The following is a 13,474-nucleotide window of genomic DNA, read 5'->3' as shown; positions in this document are numbered from 1 at the left end:
AACAATTCCCACTCTGCTCCCCCAACCCCCACTACACTGAGAACTTTGCCAAAGAAAGCAGCATCATAAATGTGGGGAATTTTTTTTCATCTTAAGGGTGGGAAAAGTGTATTCTTGTTTTAGGCCTCTTACAATTGTGGTGATAAAAGTTTATTAGTTTTTCAAAGAGAACTTAAAGGCTCACTATTTTATATATAAGTGCCTATTTGTAAGAATATTTCAACTGCTGTATGTTAAAGCTATATTATAATAAGAATAAGTTAAGAATCTTGTGAAGTTCTGTGATTTTTTTTTAAAAATGTAGACATAATATTCTTAATTGTTCAAATATCAACATCACAAGTAGCAAAAGTAAAATGATGAAAAAGTTAAATGTTATTAGAGCTGTTTTTCATTACATTTGCATTTAATAATTTGTTGAATAGTAAAACCAGAATACCTTCAATATGTCTTTAAGCCTGGGAGAAAATAGGCTCCTTTGAAATTAAATTTCAGCAGTGTAGTTCAGTAGTGAATTTAAACAATTCACAATGCTGACTTTCAGTGAGTCTGAAAGCAGGAAGTTATTTCTGACATGCAGAAATATTCCAGCTCATAGAACATCCCCTTCTGCCATATGTGGTAAGAATTTGTCACTAACTCACAAACCACTTCTGAAATTCAGTGAATAAGTAGAATTGGTCTTTGTTGGACATTTCCAATTCAGTATGTGAAAGAACTTTGTTTTGTAGTGTCTTATAAGTAATTATTAGCTTATGTTTTAGAACGAGCCTGGCACAATCATTAGTGCTCAAGGTTTAAGATAGAATAAAGAAAATTACACATTATCTTTTAGGCATGGTTTTACTTGTTTTAATTTTAAACCATTTCTTTAATTTGCATTTAGAGTTGATAAACTTATTATATTAGTTTCAGTTGTATACCCCAGGGATTAGGCATTACATAATTTACTAAATAATTATTCTGATAAATTTTGTACCAATCTGATACATAGTTACTAGAATATTATTGATTACTAGAGGTCCGGTGGACAAAATTCATGCATGGGGGTGTGTATCCCTCAGCTCAGCCTGCACTCTCTCCAATCTGGGACTGCTGGCTCCCAGCTGCTCGCCTGCCTGCCTTGCTGATTGCCCCTAACCGCTTTTGCTTGCCAACCTGATCACCCCCTAATCACTCCTCTGCAGGCCTGGGTTCCCCCGCAACTGCCCTTCCCTACAGGTCCAGTCACCCTAACTGCCCTCCCCTGCAGGCTTGATTGCTCCCAATTGCCTTCTCTTGCAGGCCTGGTCCCTCCCAAATGACCTCTTCTGCTGGCCATCTTGTGTCCACATGGGGCAGCCATCTTGTGCGTTGAAGTGACAGTCAATTTGCATATTACTCTTATTTATTAGATAGTATAGAGGCCTGGCACATGGTGGGGGCCAGGTGGTTTTCCCTGAAAGGTGTCCCAGGTCAGGGTGGGGGTTCTCTTGGGGCATGGGTAGCATGGACGAGGGGCCTGTGGTGGTTTGCAGGCCGGCTATGCCCCCCAGCGACCCAAGTGGAGGCCCTGGTATATGGGATTTATTTATCTTCTATAATGGAAACTTTGTAGCCTTGAGTGGAGGCCTGGGTTGGCCAGGGTGTGCGGAAAGCTTGGCTTCCTCCATCACTGGAGGAAACCAAGCCTCCTGCTCACTTCGTGGCCATAGCCGGCTTGGTTGGATTAATTTGCATACTTGCTGGTGGGTGTAGCAGTGTGGTTAATTTGCATATTACTCTTTTATTAGATAGTATAGGATATTCCCTATGTTGTACTTTACATCCCTGTGACTATTTTTTACTACCAATTTGTTGTTTTTTTCAATGTCTCTGAATCTAATTTGTTCATTAGTTTATTTTGTTAACTACCAATTTGTATTTCTTAATCCCTTCACCTTTTCCAACCACCAAAAACCCCCTCCCATTTGGCAACTGTCAAAAATGTTCTCTTGTTATCTCTGTTACTGTTTGTTCCTTTATTTATTTTTTCAGATTTAATTGTTGATAGATATGTACTTACTGCCATTTTATTGTTCATATTTTTAATCTTTTTTTCCTCTTCTTCTTCTTAAAGAAGACCCTTTAACATTTTTTTATTTTTCAAAGCTGGTAAATACGTATTTTTGGAAACATTAATAGCTTCGTGTGGGACGATAGTGGCAGCAGTGGTTAGGCACGGACCTTCCATTTGGTAGCCCTTTTAAACAACGTCATTTTCTAACCATGTACATATTCTATTTTGTTAAAATCACAGTGGAAGGTTTTTGTAAACAATTTCAGTTCTTAAAAATGACACTTGTTTATAAATTCCATAACTCTTACCCAGAGTAGGTTGCAGCTTGAACAAGCAAATCAGACATTAACAGGTAGAGGATCATGTGAATACTATACAGAAATGCCACACATTTAGGCATTTTATAAAAGAAACAACATATTTACAAATGAAATGAGTTTATGCCACACTCTGCGAAGGACTTGGCTGATTCCCAATTTACACCTTTTAAAATTATCACATTTAAAAGAACACAGGAATCTCATCACCAGCATACTGTTTCCTAAATAAGGACACAGAACAGGATCCCTGAACTTCATAGACTACCTAACAACTGAGTTAGATGAATTAATTTCTCTTTAATTCCAAGAAATTCAAAGGAAATACTTAAGATCTCCCAAGTTATATTATTTTCTGTTTTCTGCATTTTTTGAAGATGTTAGATTTACACATCTTGGCATCCTGATTAGGTATTTAAATACCAGAGTTCCATGTAGTGCTCCCATGGCAAGTTTTAATTTCACAGTAATAAAAATGATGTTTTTTGCAGTGTGAAGAGCCTGATTCAATTAAATCAAGTCTTAATGTTTGTCTGATTAGAACCTAGTATCCTTTCAATTAACAGAAAATAAAAAGCATGGACACTGTAGGACACGACATAATAGCAGGAGTATCGAAAGGGTGGTGACATAGCAGTAGAGACTCCCCCAAATTTATTTATTTTAATTAAAAAATTTTTTTTAACAGAGGAAGGGAGAGGAGGAAAAGAGAGAAGGAGAAACATGAGGGATGAGAATCATTGATTCTCTGTATGCCCCCTCACCCCCCACCCCCCATTGGGGATTGAGCCCGCAACCTGGGCATGGGCCCTTAGTGGAATCAAACTGACATTCATGGTTCAGTGCTCAACTACTGAGCCACACTGGCCAGGCAAGAATCCCCCAAATTTAAATAGGAAAAAGCAACCGTCAGGTTTTCATCTAGTGATTTTAGCCAAAACTGGTTTGGCTCAGTGGGTAGAGCGTTGGCCTGCGGACTGAAGGGTTCTGGGTTCTATTCCGGTCAAGGGCATGTACCTTGGTTGTGGGCACATCCCCAGTGGGGGGTATGCAGGAGGCAACTGATTAATGATTCTCATCTATGTTTCTAACTCTCTCTTCCACCCTATGATAAGTCAACAAAATATATATAAAAAAATAGTAATTTTATAGTAAATCTGAATTTGGCAGTGTCCAATGTTAATACAAAACCTGTCTTCCTACTAGAAGCCTTTCAGCAGTAATTCTTACTCTGATCACAGACTGGCCCCGTGGCAAGTCCTCTCTAGAGGAAACTAGAATTCTGCCCAGTGTGTGGTTTCCCACGCCCACCCCACCCCACCAGCCCTGACTGAGCTCTGTCCTATGAGTTCCAGGCAGAGGTCACAGCTGCCCTGTTTCAGGTCTCTTGTTTATTTCTAGCTCCAATGCCTTTGAAAACAGATTTTGGGTCTCCCTCCTTCTCCTTTACTCTTCTCTTGCTTAGTTTTTCCTCTGCCTCTTCCTCCTTTGCTGATGACACCTATTCCTCCAGAGTGACATCAGCATACCTGCTCTGATTGACCAAAAAGCCCTTGATAGTTCCCATCACACAGCAAATGGCAGAGTCTGATCCATGATGAATGTCTGGATGTCATAGTTGGCTGGCATTAGAAAGGCTGCCTTGCCAAAGGCTGGTGATTTCCCCTTCTCGTTCTCTCTGGGGTTTTCTGATTTGGGTGACAAACATGAGAAACTTCCCTTTCTTCATCATTTTAAATATGGTCTTGCGGGCTTGCCTGGGATATCTTGTATGGAAAAGCCACTGGAAACAGCCTTGGTGGGCTTGAAAATTGTGTTCTATTTGGAATATTAGTCACCAGGGCAGGGCAAACAGTGTGAGCCAGGTTGATGGAGTCTCTGATAAGATGCTTGCCTGACAGCTCTTTGGGAGATGGGGGGAGAAAGAGTCCTCATCAAAAGAACAGTGGCCTTGCCAGAACTTTTTTCTGGGAGAGAGAAAGCTGACACACCACCACCACCACCACCACCACCTCAGCTCTTGCCCTGATGCCAGAAAATTCAGTTTCTCCTCATATGTCTCTGGTGTCTTTCAAGTTGTTGCCCCAGCAATGGAGCTCAGAAGGGAGGGAGTCAGTGTAAGTCTGTGCAGACCCTTTAAGAGGAATTGCCTGGGACTCATTGCACCCTCAGTCTCCCTCATTCTAAATTCCTCTGGTTTTTATAGCTGTTCTCTTTCTGGCACTGGAATCCTGGTCTGGGGGGCCTGGTGTAGGGATTTCTGCAGCTGAGATATACCTCATAATTTTTATCTAGCCCATTTTATGTCTCCATCCCTTCTATTAGTCTCCATGGGGCTGCTGCTTTAATTCTCTAGTTGTAGGACTCCAGTCAGCCAGATTTCGGGTGGTTCTGACTGATGGTGGTTTTGTAGTTTGTAATTTTGATGTGGTTGTGGGAGGAGGCAAGTACTGCGCTTACCTACGCTGCCATCAAAAGGAAGTCTCTAGGCATGGTTTTAAAAACCTGGTTTTTGAAACCCCTTATTAAAACAAATATTACTTGAGTAAGTTAAGGACTGAGTTAAATATTCTGATTCAGCTTATTAATGGTTTCTTTAACTAAAATGACTTAGTTACTCTAGTTTGCTTTCTTTCACTGTTACTTTGTGATATTAATCTTATGTTTGCACTTAATAAAAGTCATCCTTGAGGTTAATTATTAAGGGGTGGTGAGATACTGTAAACTTTGGGAAATGAGTTATGAGGAATTGGAGTTAGCAAGATTCAGTGAAGAATTATTTGTAAATCTTTAAAAATTTGAAAATATTAATGTTTTTCTAAACTTGAATTTTTTCTTTTTTTGTATTTTAAGCGATTAAGAAGATTGTCTACCAAATACAGAACAGAAAAGATTTATCCCACAGCCACTGGAGAAAAAGAAGAAAATGTTAAAAAGAACAGATATAAGGACATACTGCCTTGTAAGTTTGAAATGTCTTTCATAGAAATTGAAATGCTAATTAGCAATTTGTAGCCTACACTAGCTTTAGTTTTTCTAATGAGTTTAAGTATTAGTGAGGAAGTAACTAATCTTTCAAGGTACACTACAAGATAACAATTTGATCTAGTACTTCTTGTTTTTCCTTCTGAGTAGTTTTTGTTGTTATTTTTTAATTTTCTAAAGCATCACAATTACTCTGGTACTAATTTTATTTTTATTTTTTAATGTTTTCATTCATTTTAGATAGAGAAAGAGAGGGAGAGAGATAGGAACATCGATGTAAGAGAAATATCAGTTGGCTGCCTCCTGGAGACCTCCTACCAGGGATCAAGCCCACAACCCGGGCATGTGCCCTGACCAGAAATTGAACCAGCGACCTCCCTCTGGGTCTGGGATAGTCAACCACCTGAGACACACCAGCCAGGGCTTAATTTTCTTTTAAAAACTGAAAATCCAAGTAAGAATATCTTTTTGTGGATTCCCTATTCAAAGTTATTTCATTAAAATAAAATAATATAGGCCCAGGCCAAGTAGCTCTGTTGGTTAGAGCTAGAGCATGTTCCTGATGATACACCAAGGTTGCAGGTTTGATCTCCTCCAGTCAGGGCACATATAAGAAGCAACTGATGAATGCATAAATAAGTAGAACAACATATTGATGTCTCTAAGTCAATAAACTAAAAATAAAAGTAAAATAATATAGACAGATACCTTAATAAAACTGTTTGTTTGTTCATTGTCACCTGAGGATATTTTTTCTATTGATTTCCAGAGAGTAGAAGGGAGGTAGGGAGGTAGGGAGAGGGAGTGAGAAAGAGAGAAATATTGATGTGAGAGAAACACATTGATTGGTTGCCTCTCACATGTGCCTATTGATGTTGCACTTTCACATTGATGTGTCTTTCCCTTTCTCTCTCTTCCCCCCCCCCCTCCTTTCCTTCTTCCTCTCCCTCTCTCCAAAAGTCAAACTGTTCTTTAAAAAATAAGAAAAGAACATTTGTTGATTAAACTCTGTTTTGAATACTAACAACTATAGACCTACTTTTACCTCCACTCTATATGATAGCATTATATTCTAGTAATAATAATGTAATTATATTCTTAAACTAGATGCCCCTTGCAGGAAGATTCCTGCTGTGGTCTCCGCTGCCACCTGCTTTCCTCCCTTCTCCAGTGCCCCTCCAGCTTCTCTCCCTTCTCCTCCGCCCTGCCTGCTTCCCTGCCTTCTCAGTCGCCCTGCTTGCTTGCTTCTCCGCAGCTTCGCTTCCTTCTGCAGTGCTTGGCTGTCTTCAGTCTTGGTTCTGGCCTGGATATGCAAATTAATTGCCATCTTGGTAGGGTTAATTTGCATGTTTGCCCTGATTGGCTGGTGGGTATGGCTTGTGGGTGTAGCAGAGGTGCAGTCAATTTGCATGTTTCTCTTTTATTGGAGAGGATAGCATAGTAACCACTCATTAAGCTTTTGGAAAATACACTCCACTTTCCAATTCACCTCAGAATAGTGGATGGTATGGGTTTCTTCTGGATAGTGTTAAGCAAGATAATCCTTTTTTTTTTTTTTTTAATATTTTTATTGATTTCAGCGAGGAAGGGAGAAGGTGAGAGAGAAATGTCAACAATGAGAGAGAATCATTGATTGGCTGCCTCCTGCATGCCCTTTACTAGGGATCGAGCTGGCAACCTGCCGTGTGCCCTTGACCAGAATCAAACCTGTGACCCATCAGTCCACAGGCCAACGCTCTATCCACTGAGCTAAACCGACCAGGACACAAGATAATCTTAAAATACTCCTAACTGTGCTCTGGAATTAATTACATACTCTTAAAAAGATAATTTCTCCACCTTTTTCTATAATTGGGAAAATGAATCTTAAAACAGCTTCAAGGTTTCTGTTTTTATATGTTATGTTTCATTCATTGGTTTTACAAAATATTTTGATCCTATACTGTGCTCTGGGGATACTGTAGAAAGCCAAGTGGCAAAACCTCTTGCCCTTATGAAACTTTATATTCTAGTCATAATGTCAAATAATGAATACAAGTAGTATAGGTTTTCTGTCAAATGGTGACTAGTGCTGTGTTGAGAATAATATAGTAAGAATGAGGAGCATAGAGAAAACTGAGAGCAGAATGGGGAAGCTTTACAATTTTAGAGAAGAGGGGTCAGTTGTGTGTTGTTAAATTGGCCCTTTGAAAAATGAAAGTCCTAATTTTTTTAATTTTTTTGCCATTTCTGTAGTGAATGGATTATTTGCCATAATCACCACAACAAAACTATAAAGTAGATAACTGTAATATGCCACTTTGCAGATGAGAAACTGAGACAGGGAGATTAAATAGCTTGTCACACAGCTAATAAAGTGGATGAGAATTTAAGGCCAGGCAGTTTATATTCAGAACATTGGTGCTCAACTAGGATGATTTTGCCCCTGAAGTGACATTTAGCAAAAAGACATTTTGGTTGTGAAAACTGGTTGTGGAGTAGGCAGGAAGCTACTGGCATCTAGTGGGTGTAGGATGTCTACAATACAGAGGCCAAAGCCTCCCCACAATAGAGAATTATCCAAGGTCAAAATGCCCATACTGCTGAGGTTGATAATCCTTGCCCTAGAACCTGAGCTGGGTGCTATAGTTAGAGTGGCAGTGTATTTTCCTTTAAGTCATAATAAGGTTTGATAAGTCAGTTTCCACTAAGTTTGTAGTTGCTTTAATTTAGAAAATTATATTAAAAGTAATTGTACTTATAGATGTATATTTATTTACTGTTAAAAAAATGTTAAGTTGTCAATTTCTTTTGCATGTTTAGCATGACCAGTGCTTGCCGACACAGTATTTTTTAAAACAGCTTTATTGATAACATTACATGCCATCAAGTTTACCCATTGTAAGTGTAAAAATCAGTGATTTTTACTAAATTTATTGAGTTGTGCAACCATCAAAACAATATAATTTTAGAACATTTTTATCACTCCAATAAGATCACATGCCAATTTGCAATCTTCAGCCATAGGCAACCACTGCTCTGCTTTTTGTCTCTATAGATTTTCCTTTTCTGGAAATTTCATATAAATGTAATTACACAATATGTAGTCTGTGCCTGGCTTTTTCACATCACATGTTTTTTGATTCATCTGTGTTGTAACATACATCAGCAGTTTATTTCTTTTTATTCAATTAATATTCCATTTATACCACATTTTGTTTAACCACTTACCAGTTGAAAGGCATTATGAACAATGCTGTTACAAACATTTCGTACAAATTATCTTCTTTGCTGACAAGTGTCTTGAAACCATTTGTACTTTTTTAAAATTTGATTTTTTATATATTGAGTTATAAAATTTTTAAAAATATATATATATTTTATTGATTTTTTACAGAAAGGAAGAGAGAGCGATAGAGAGTCAGAAACATTGATGAGAGAGAAACATCAGTTAGCTGCCTCTTGCACACCCCCTACTGGGGATGTGCCTGCAACCAAGGTACATGCCGTTGAACGGAATGGAACCTGGGACCTTTCAGTCCGCAGGCCAATGCTCTATCCACTGAGCCAAACTGATTTCGGCAAGTTATAAAAATTCTTTTCATATCTTAGTTACAAGTGGGTTTGTTTTTTTCAGATGTATGATTTGTAAAAATATTTTTTTCTAACATGGTATAAGGTTAGGGTCTAAAATAATTGTGCATGTGGGATTGTTCTAGCACCATGTGTTGAAAATACTGTTTTATCTCCATTGAATTGCCTTGGTAGCTTTGTTAGAAATCATTTGACCCATACATTTAATTCTATTCCATTAATCTATTTTTATTCTTAAACTAGTATCACACTATCTTGATTACTGTACAGTTGTATAATAAAATTTAAGCAAGAAGTGTAATTCCTCCAACTCTGTTCTTATTTTTAAAAATTATTATTATTTTTTGGGGGGGACCTTTGCATCTTAATATAAATTTTAGGATCAGCTTGCCAATTTTTTAAAAATATATTTTATTGAGCTTTTACAGAGAGGAAGAGAGAGGGATAGAAAGCTAGAAACATCCATGAGAGAAAAACATCAATCAGCTGCCTCTTGCACACCCCCTACTGGGAATGTGCCCTCAACCCAGGTACATGCCCTTGACCAGAATCGAACCCCGGGACCTTTCAGTCCGCACACCAACGCTCTATCCACTGAGCCAAACTGGTTTCGGCCAGCTTGTCAATTTTTTGCAAAAATCCCACTAGGAATTTATTGATCAATTTGAGAAAAATTTCATTTGAAGGCATACTGACTGTTGGGGTTTATAAACAGGAACCGTCTCTCATTTATATAGATATTTTCATTTCTTTGAGTAATGTTTTATGATTTTCAGGGTACAAGTCTTGTATTTCTTTTAAAAAACTTCTTTAAGCTATTGTAAATGAATTATTTAAATTTTGTTTTCATGTTCTTTTTTACTAGTACCCTTGAACAGCATGGGTTTGAATTATATGGGCCCACTTATACATGAATTTTTTCAATAACTGACTATTATTTAAGATTTGAAGTTGGGAATCTATGGATGCAGAGGGTTGACTATGCATTGATCTGTGCCATTTTATATAGGGAACTTGAGCATCTGCAGATTTTGGTATTCACAGATTGGGGTGCGGGTCTGGGAATCAATCTCTCACAGATGGCAAGGGATGACTTAAATTTTGGGGAATAAAAAGTTGTAAATGAATTTTCAACTCCATAAAGGGTGGTGGTACTGAGTGTCTAACCCCTACATTGTCTAAAGATCAACTGTATAGAAATACAATTTATATTTGTATATTGACTTTTTAAAAATCTAGTGGCTTTCCTAAACTCATTTATTACTTTAGTAGTTTTCTGTGGATCCTTTATAATTTTTCATGTACAGAATCATGTCATCTGCAAATGATGACCATTTTGCTACTTTTTTTTTCTTTCATTTTTCATTTTGCTACTTTTTAATATGAACCTCTCTTTTGCCCTATTACAGTGGCTAGAACTGCTGGTATAATGTTGACTTAAAGTGGCAAGAGCAGACACCTTGTTTTTGATAAATTAAAGGTAGTGTCATCACTATTCAAAAATCAGTTAGTTTTTTCTTGGAGCTATCTTGAATGTCTGATTTATCTTATACTAGAACATTGAAGCCAATACCAAAATTTAAAAATTTCTAGGTACTCCTTGTGTCAAGAATGACCTATGCTTTGTGTTTTAGAGGGCTGAAACTGAGCTGGCTAGCTTTTAGGAGTGATGGATCAGGGTGTTCTGCCTATCTAATGTTAATTATGGAGATCCTTTTATTTCTTAGACCTGGATTTAGTCTCTGGAGGTTTCTCTTTTCTTTGTAACAATCTTATCTACTTTCTTTTTGTTGCCACAGGTTGTCTTATTTGTTCAAAAAGAAAAAAAAAAGTTGCTGTTTTAAAGAGCTTCTTGGCTAGCCAACATAGATTTTTATCTATTTGGAGTTGAATTCTTAGGAGATTGTAGAGGCAGCCAGCAAAACCATGGGAACAAATAATTATTTTCATTGCTTTGTTATTCTTTACATTCTACTACTCATTTTTATGCTTAATAGGAGTACCAATGAAGAATGTTAAAATGTACATGATGGCCCTAGCCTGTTTGGCTCAGTGGATGGAGCATTGCCTGTGGACCGAAGGGTCCCAGGTTTGATTCCAGTCGGGGGCACATGCCTGGGTTGCAGGCTTGGTCCAACATGCAGAAGTCATACAATCAATCCCTCTCATCATTGATGCTTCTATCTCTTTCTCTCCCTTCCTCTCTGAAATAAATAATATATATTGAATATACATGATGATGTGTTATATAATAAGTAGAATAATATCCTATCTAAATAATAAAACCCTAATATGCAAATCAACCAAATTGCAGAACAACTGGTCTCTAATGTCACACTGACCACCAGGTGGCAGATGTTCAATGCTGGAGCTGCCCCTGGTGCTTAGTGCACTCCTACAGTCTGGCAAATGCAGCTCCTGCCTCCACATCACTAAGGACCCCTCAGTGGACATCCCCTGAGGGGTCCCGGGACTGCGAGAGGGCACAGGCTGGACTAAGGAATGCCCCTCCAGTGCAAAAATGTGCACCGGGCCTCTAGTTAATTTATTAAAAGCCATTTTTGTGCCCCATCTTGAGTTACTAAATTCAACTTGTTGTAGTATGGGACTCAGAGATCTTGTGTTTTAACTTGCTTTCTCCAGCCCCCAGCTGTTGTCTGATTAGAGGTGGATGAAATAAGGCTGGCAAAATGTTAATAGTTATTAAAGCTTGGTAATGGATATATGGGGATCCATTATATTATTATATTTTTGTATATGCATAAAATTTTCCATCAAGGAAATATTTTAAAATTCCCATCTTGCATATAGCAGCCCAGTAGCATCAATCTTGACTGTCATATGGAATCCACTGTTACTATTTGGACTCACAGTCCCCAGAAACATTTACTGAGGGTTCAAGTGGTCACTCAACTATTACACAAACTTTCTGCCTTTGAGATACTTTGAATAGAGGCTGAAAAAGTAATAGATATAGAACATGTATAGTATCATTGTATTTGTGTAGTTTTAAAACTATTTAGGTATGTGCATAAAAATTACTTTTGGAAGGAAAAAAAGAACCTTAATATAGTATCTTTGCTGGGAAAGAGAGAGCCCTGTAATTCAAGGACAGGGGAAGATTGCTTTTCATTTTATATCTTTCTTTAGTATTTAATTTTTTAAAATTATGTACTTTATTTTAGAAATGCACAATTTTATGAAATTTATATTTTTGGACTTTACTGTAAAGATTGTGTTTTTTTTTTAATTCCAAGTAGAGATTAACCTATATATTAAAAACTTAGTAGGCTAAATGTCCAGTCATCCAGTCATCCATTCAACCAATCAAAGCATATATGCTAAGGCTGCTCAACTGCTTGCTATGATGTGCATTGACCATTAAGGGGCAGACCCTCTGACCAGTAGGTTAGCTTGCTGCTGGGGTCTGGCTGATTGGGGCTGAGCAAAATGGGCTGGACACGTCCTGGAGCCCTCCCATGATCTCTCCTTGGCCCCGATCATGCACTGGGGTCCCTTGGCCGGGCCTGCGCCCTCTCGCAATCTGGAACCCCTCAGGATGTCGAAGAGCCGGTTTTGGCCCAATGGCGGAACAGCCAGTCGCTATGATGTGCATTGACGACCAAGGGACAGACACTCAACACAGGAGTGTGCTCCCACAGGAGGAGCACTGCTCAGTCAGAAGCCGGTCTCATGGCTGGCGATTGCATCAGTGGTGGTGGGATCCTCTTCTGCCTCCACAGCAGTCGGACATCCCCTGAGAGTTCCCAGACTGCGAGAGGGCATAGGTCAGGCTGAGGGACCCCTCCTTCCTGAGTGCACGAATTTCGTGCACCAGGCCTCTAGTCTAATAAACAGTATTGGCCAAGTGCAATCAATTCATTCATCTGTCACATTTACTAAATTTTTATACTTTTTGTGAAATATGAAAACTTTTTTTTTCTAATAAGAGTTTTTGCAAATGAGCTTGTGTATTGGTAATTAGTGTTTACCACATATATGCTTGTTAAAAGCTACAGATGTTTAAAACCCAGACTCTTGTCTAGTAAACATGGGATGATACCCAGGAATTTGTATGTTAAAAGAGCTCCTGAGATTATACCGATTGCATCTTTAAAACAGAGCTTTACATTATCAGATTTTTGTTTTTAAAGAATATTTCTGGCCAGTGTGTCTAAGTGGTTATAGCATCAGCCCACACCCCCAAGGATCTTGGGTTTGATTCCAGACCAGGTTGCAGGTTCCATGCCTACTCCTCATTGGGGCACACATGGGAGCTAACCCAATGAATGTCTCTTTCTCACATTGATATTTTTCTCCTCCCTTTCTCCCCTACTCTTTCCCTCTCCCTCCCCTCCTCTCTCTCTAAATATCAATGGGAAAATATCCTTGAGTGAGGATTTAAAAAAAGAAAAAGACTTCTGTCAATATGATGTTAGAAATTATTCTTTTGTACCCAGAGTCAATTTTAATTGTTTTTCAAAGTAAATATTTTTACTTATTCATTTAATCTTATGGTTCATGAGAAAGCACCTGTCTGCCAACAGAACATAATTTGTGA

The 13,474-nt window shown here is 38.3% G+C and overlaps 1 protein-coding gene across 23 annotated transcripts in view; it reads left to right on the top strand.

The window, feature by feature from the left end:
* Positions 1–13,474, top strand: part of PTPN12 (protein tyrosine phosphatase non-receptor type 12) — an 80,215-nt gene that overhangs the window by 26,352 nt on the left and 40,389 nt on the right. For all 23 annotated transcript variants that reach the window (XR_004986565.2, XR_004986564.2, XR_006740993.1 and 20 more), the window contains exon 2: positions 5,209–5,317. Coding sequence is in view for 14 of the 23 variants with exons in the window: in XM_036429610.2 (XP_036285503.1) it covers positions 5,209–5,317 (109 nt within the window). In the remaining 9 variants the exon portion in view is untranslated. The remainder of the gene's footprint in view (positions 1–5,208; positions 5,318–13,474) is intronic.

This window comes from Pipistrellus kuhlii, unplaced genomic scaffold (assembly GCF_014108245.1).
Source record: "Pipistrellus kuhlii isolate mPipKuh1 unplaced genomic scaffold, mPipKuh1.p scaffold_m20_p_10, whole genome shotgun sequence".
In the NCBI taxonomy this organism is placed as follows: domain Eukaryota; kingdom Metazoa; phylum Chordata; class Mammalia; order Chiroptera; family Vespertilionidae; genus Pipistrellus; species Pipistrellus kuhlii.
The sequence above is the reverse complement of the archived record's forward strand: the minus strand, read 5'-3'. Positions and strand labels throughout refer to the sequence as shown.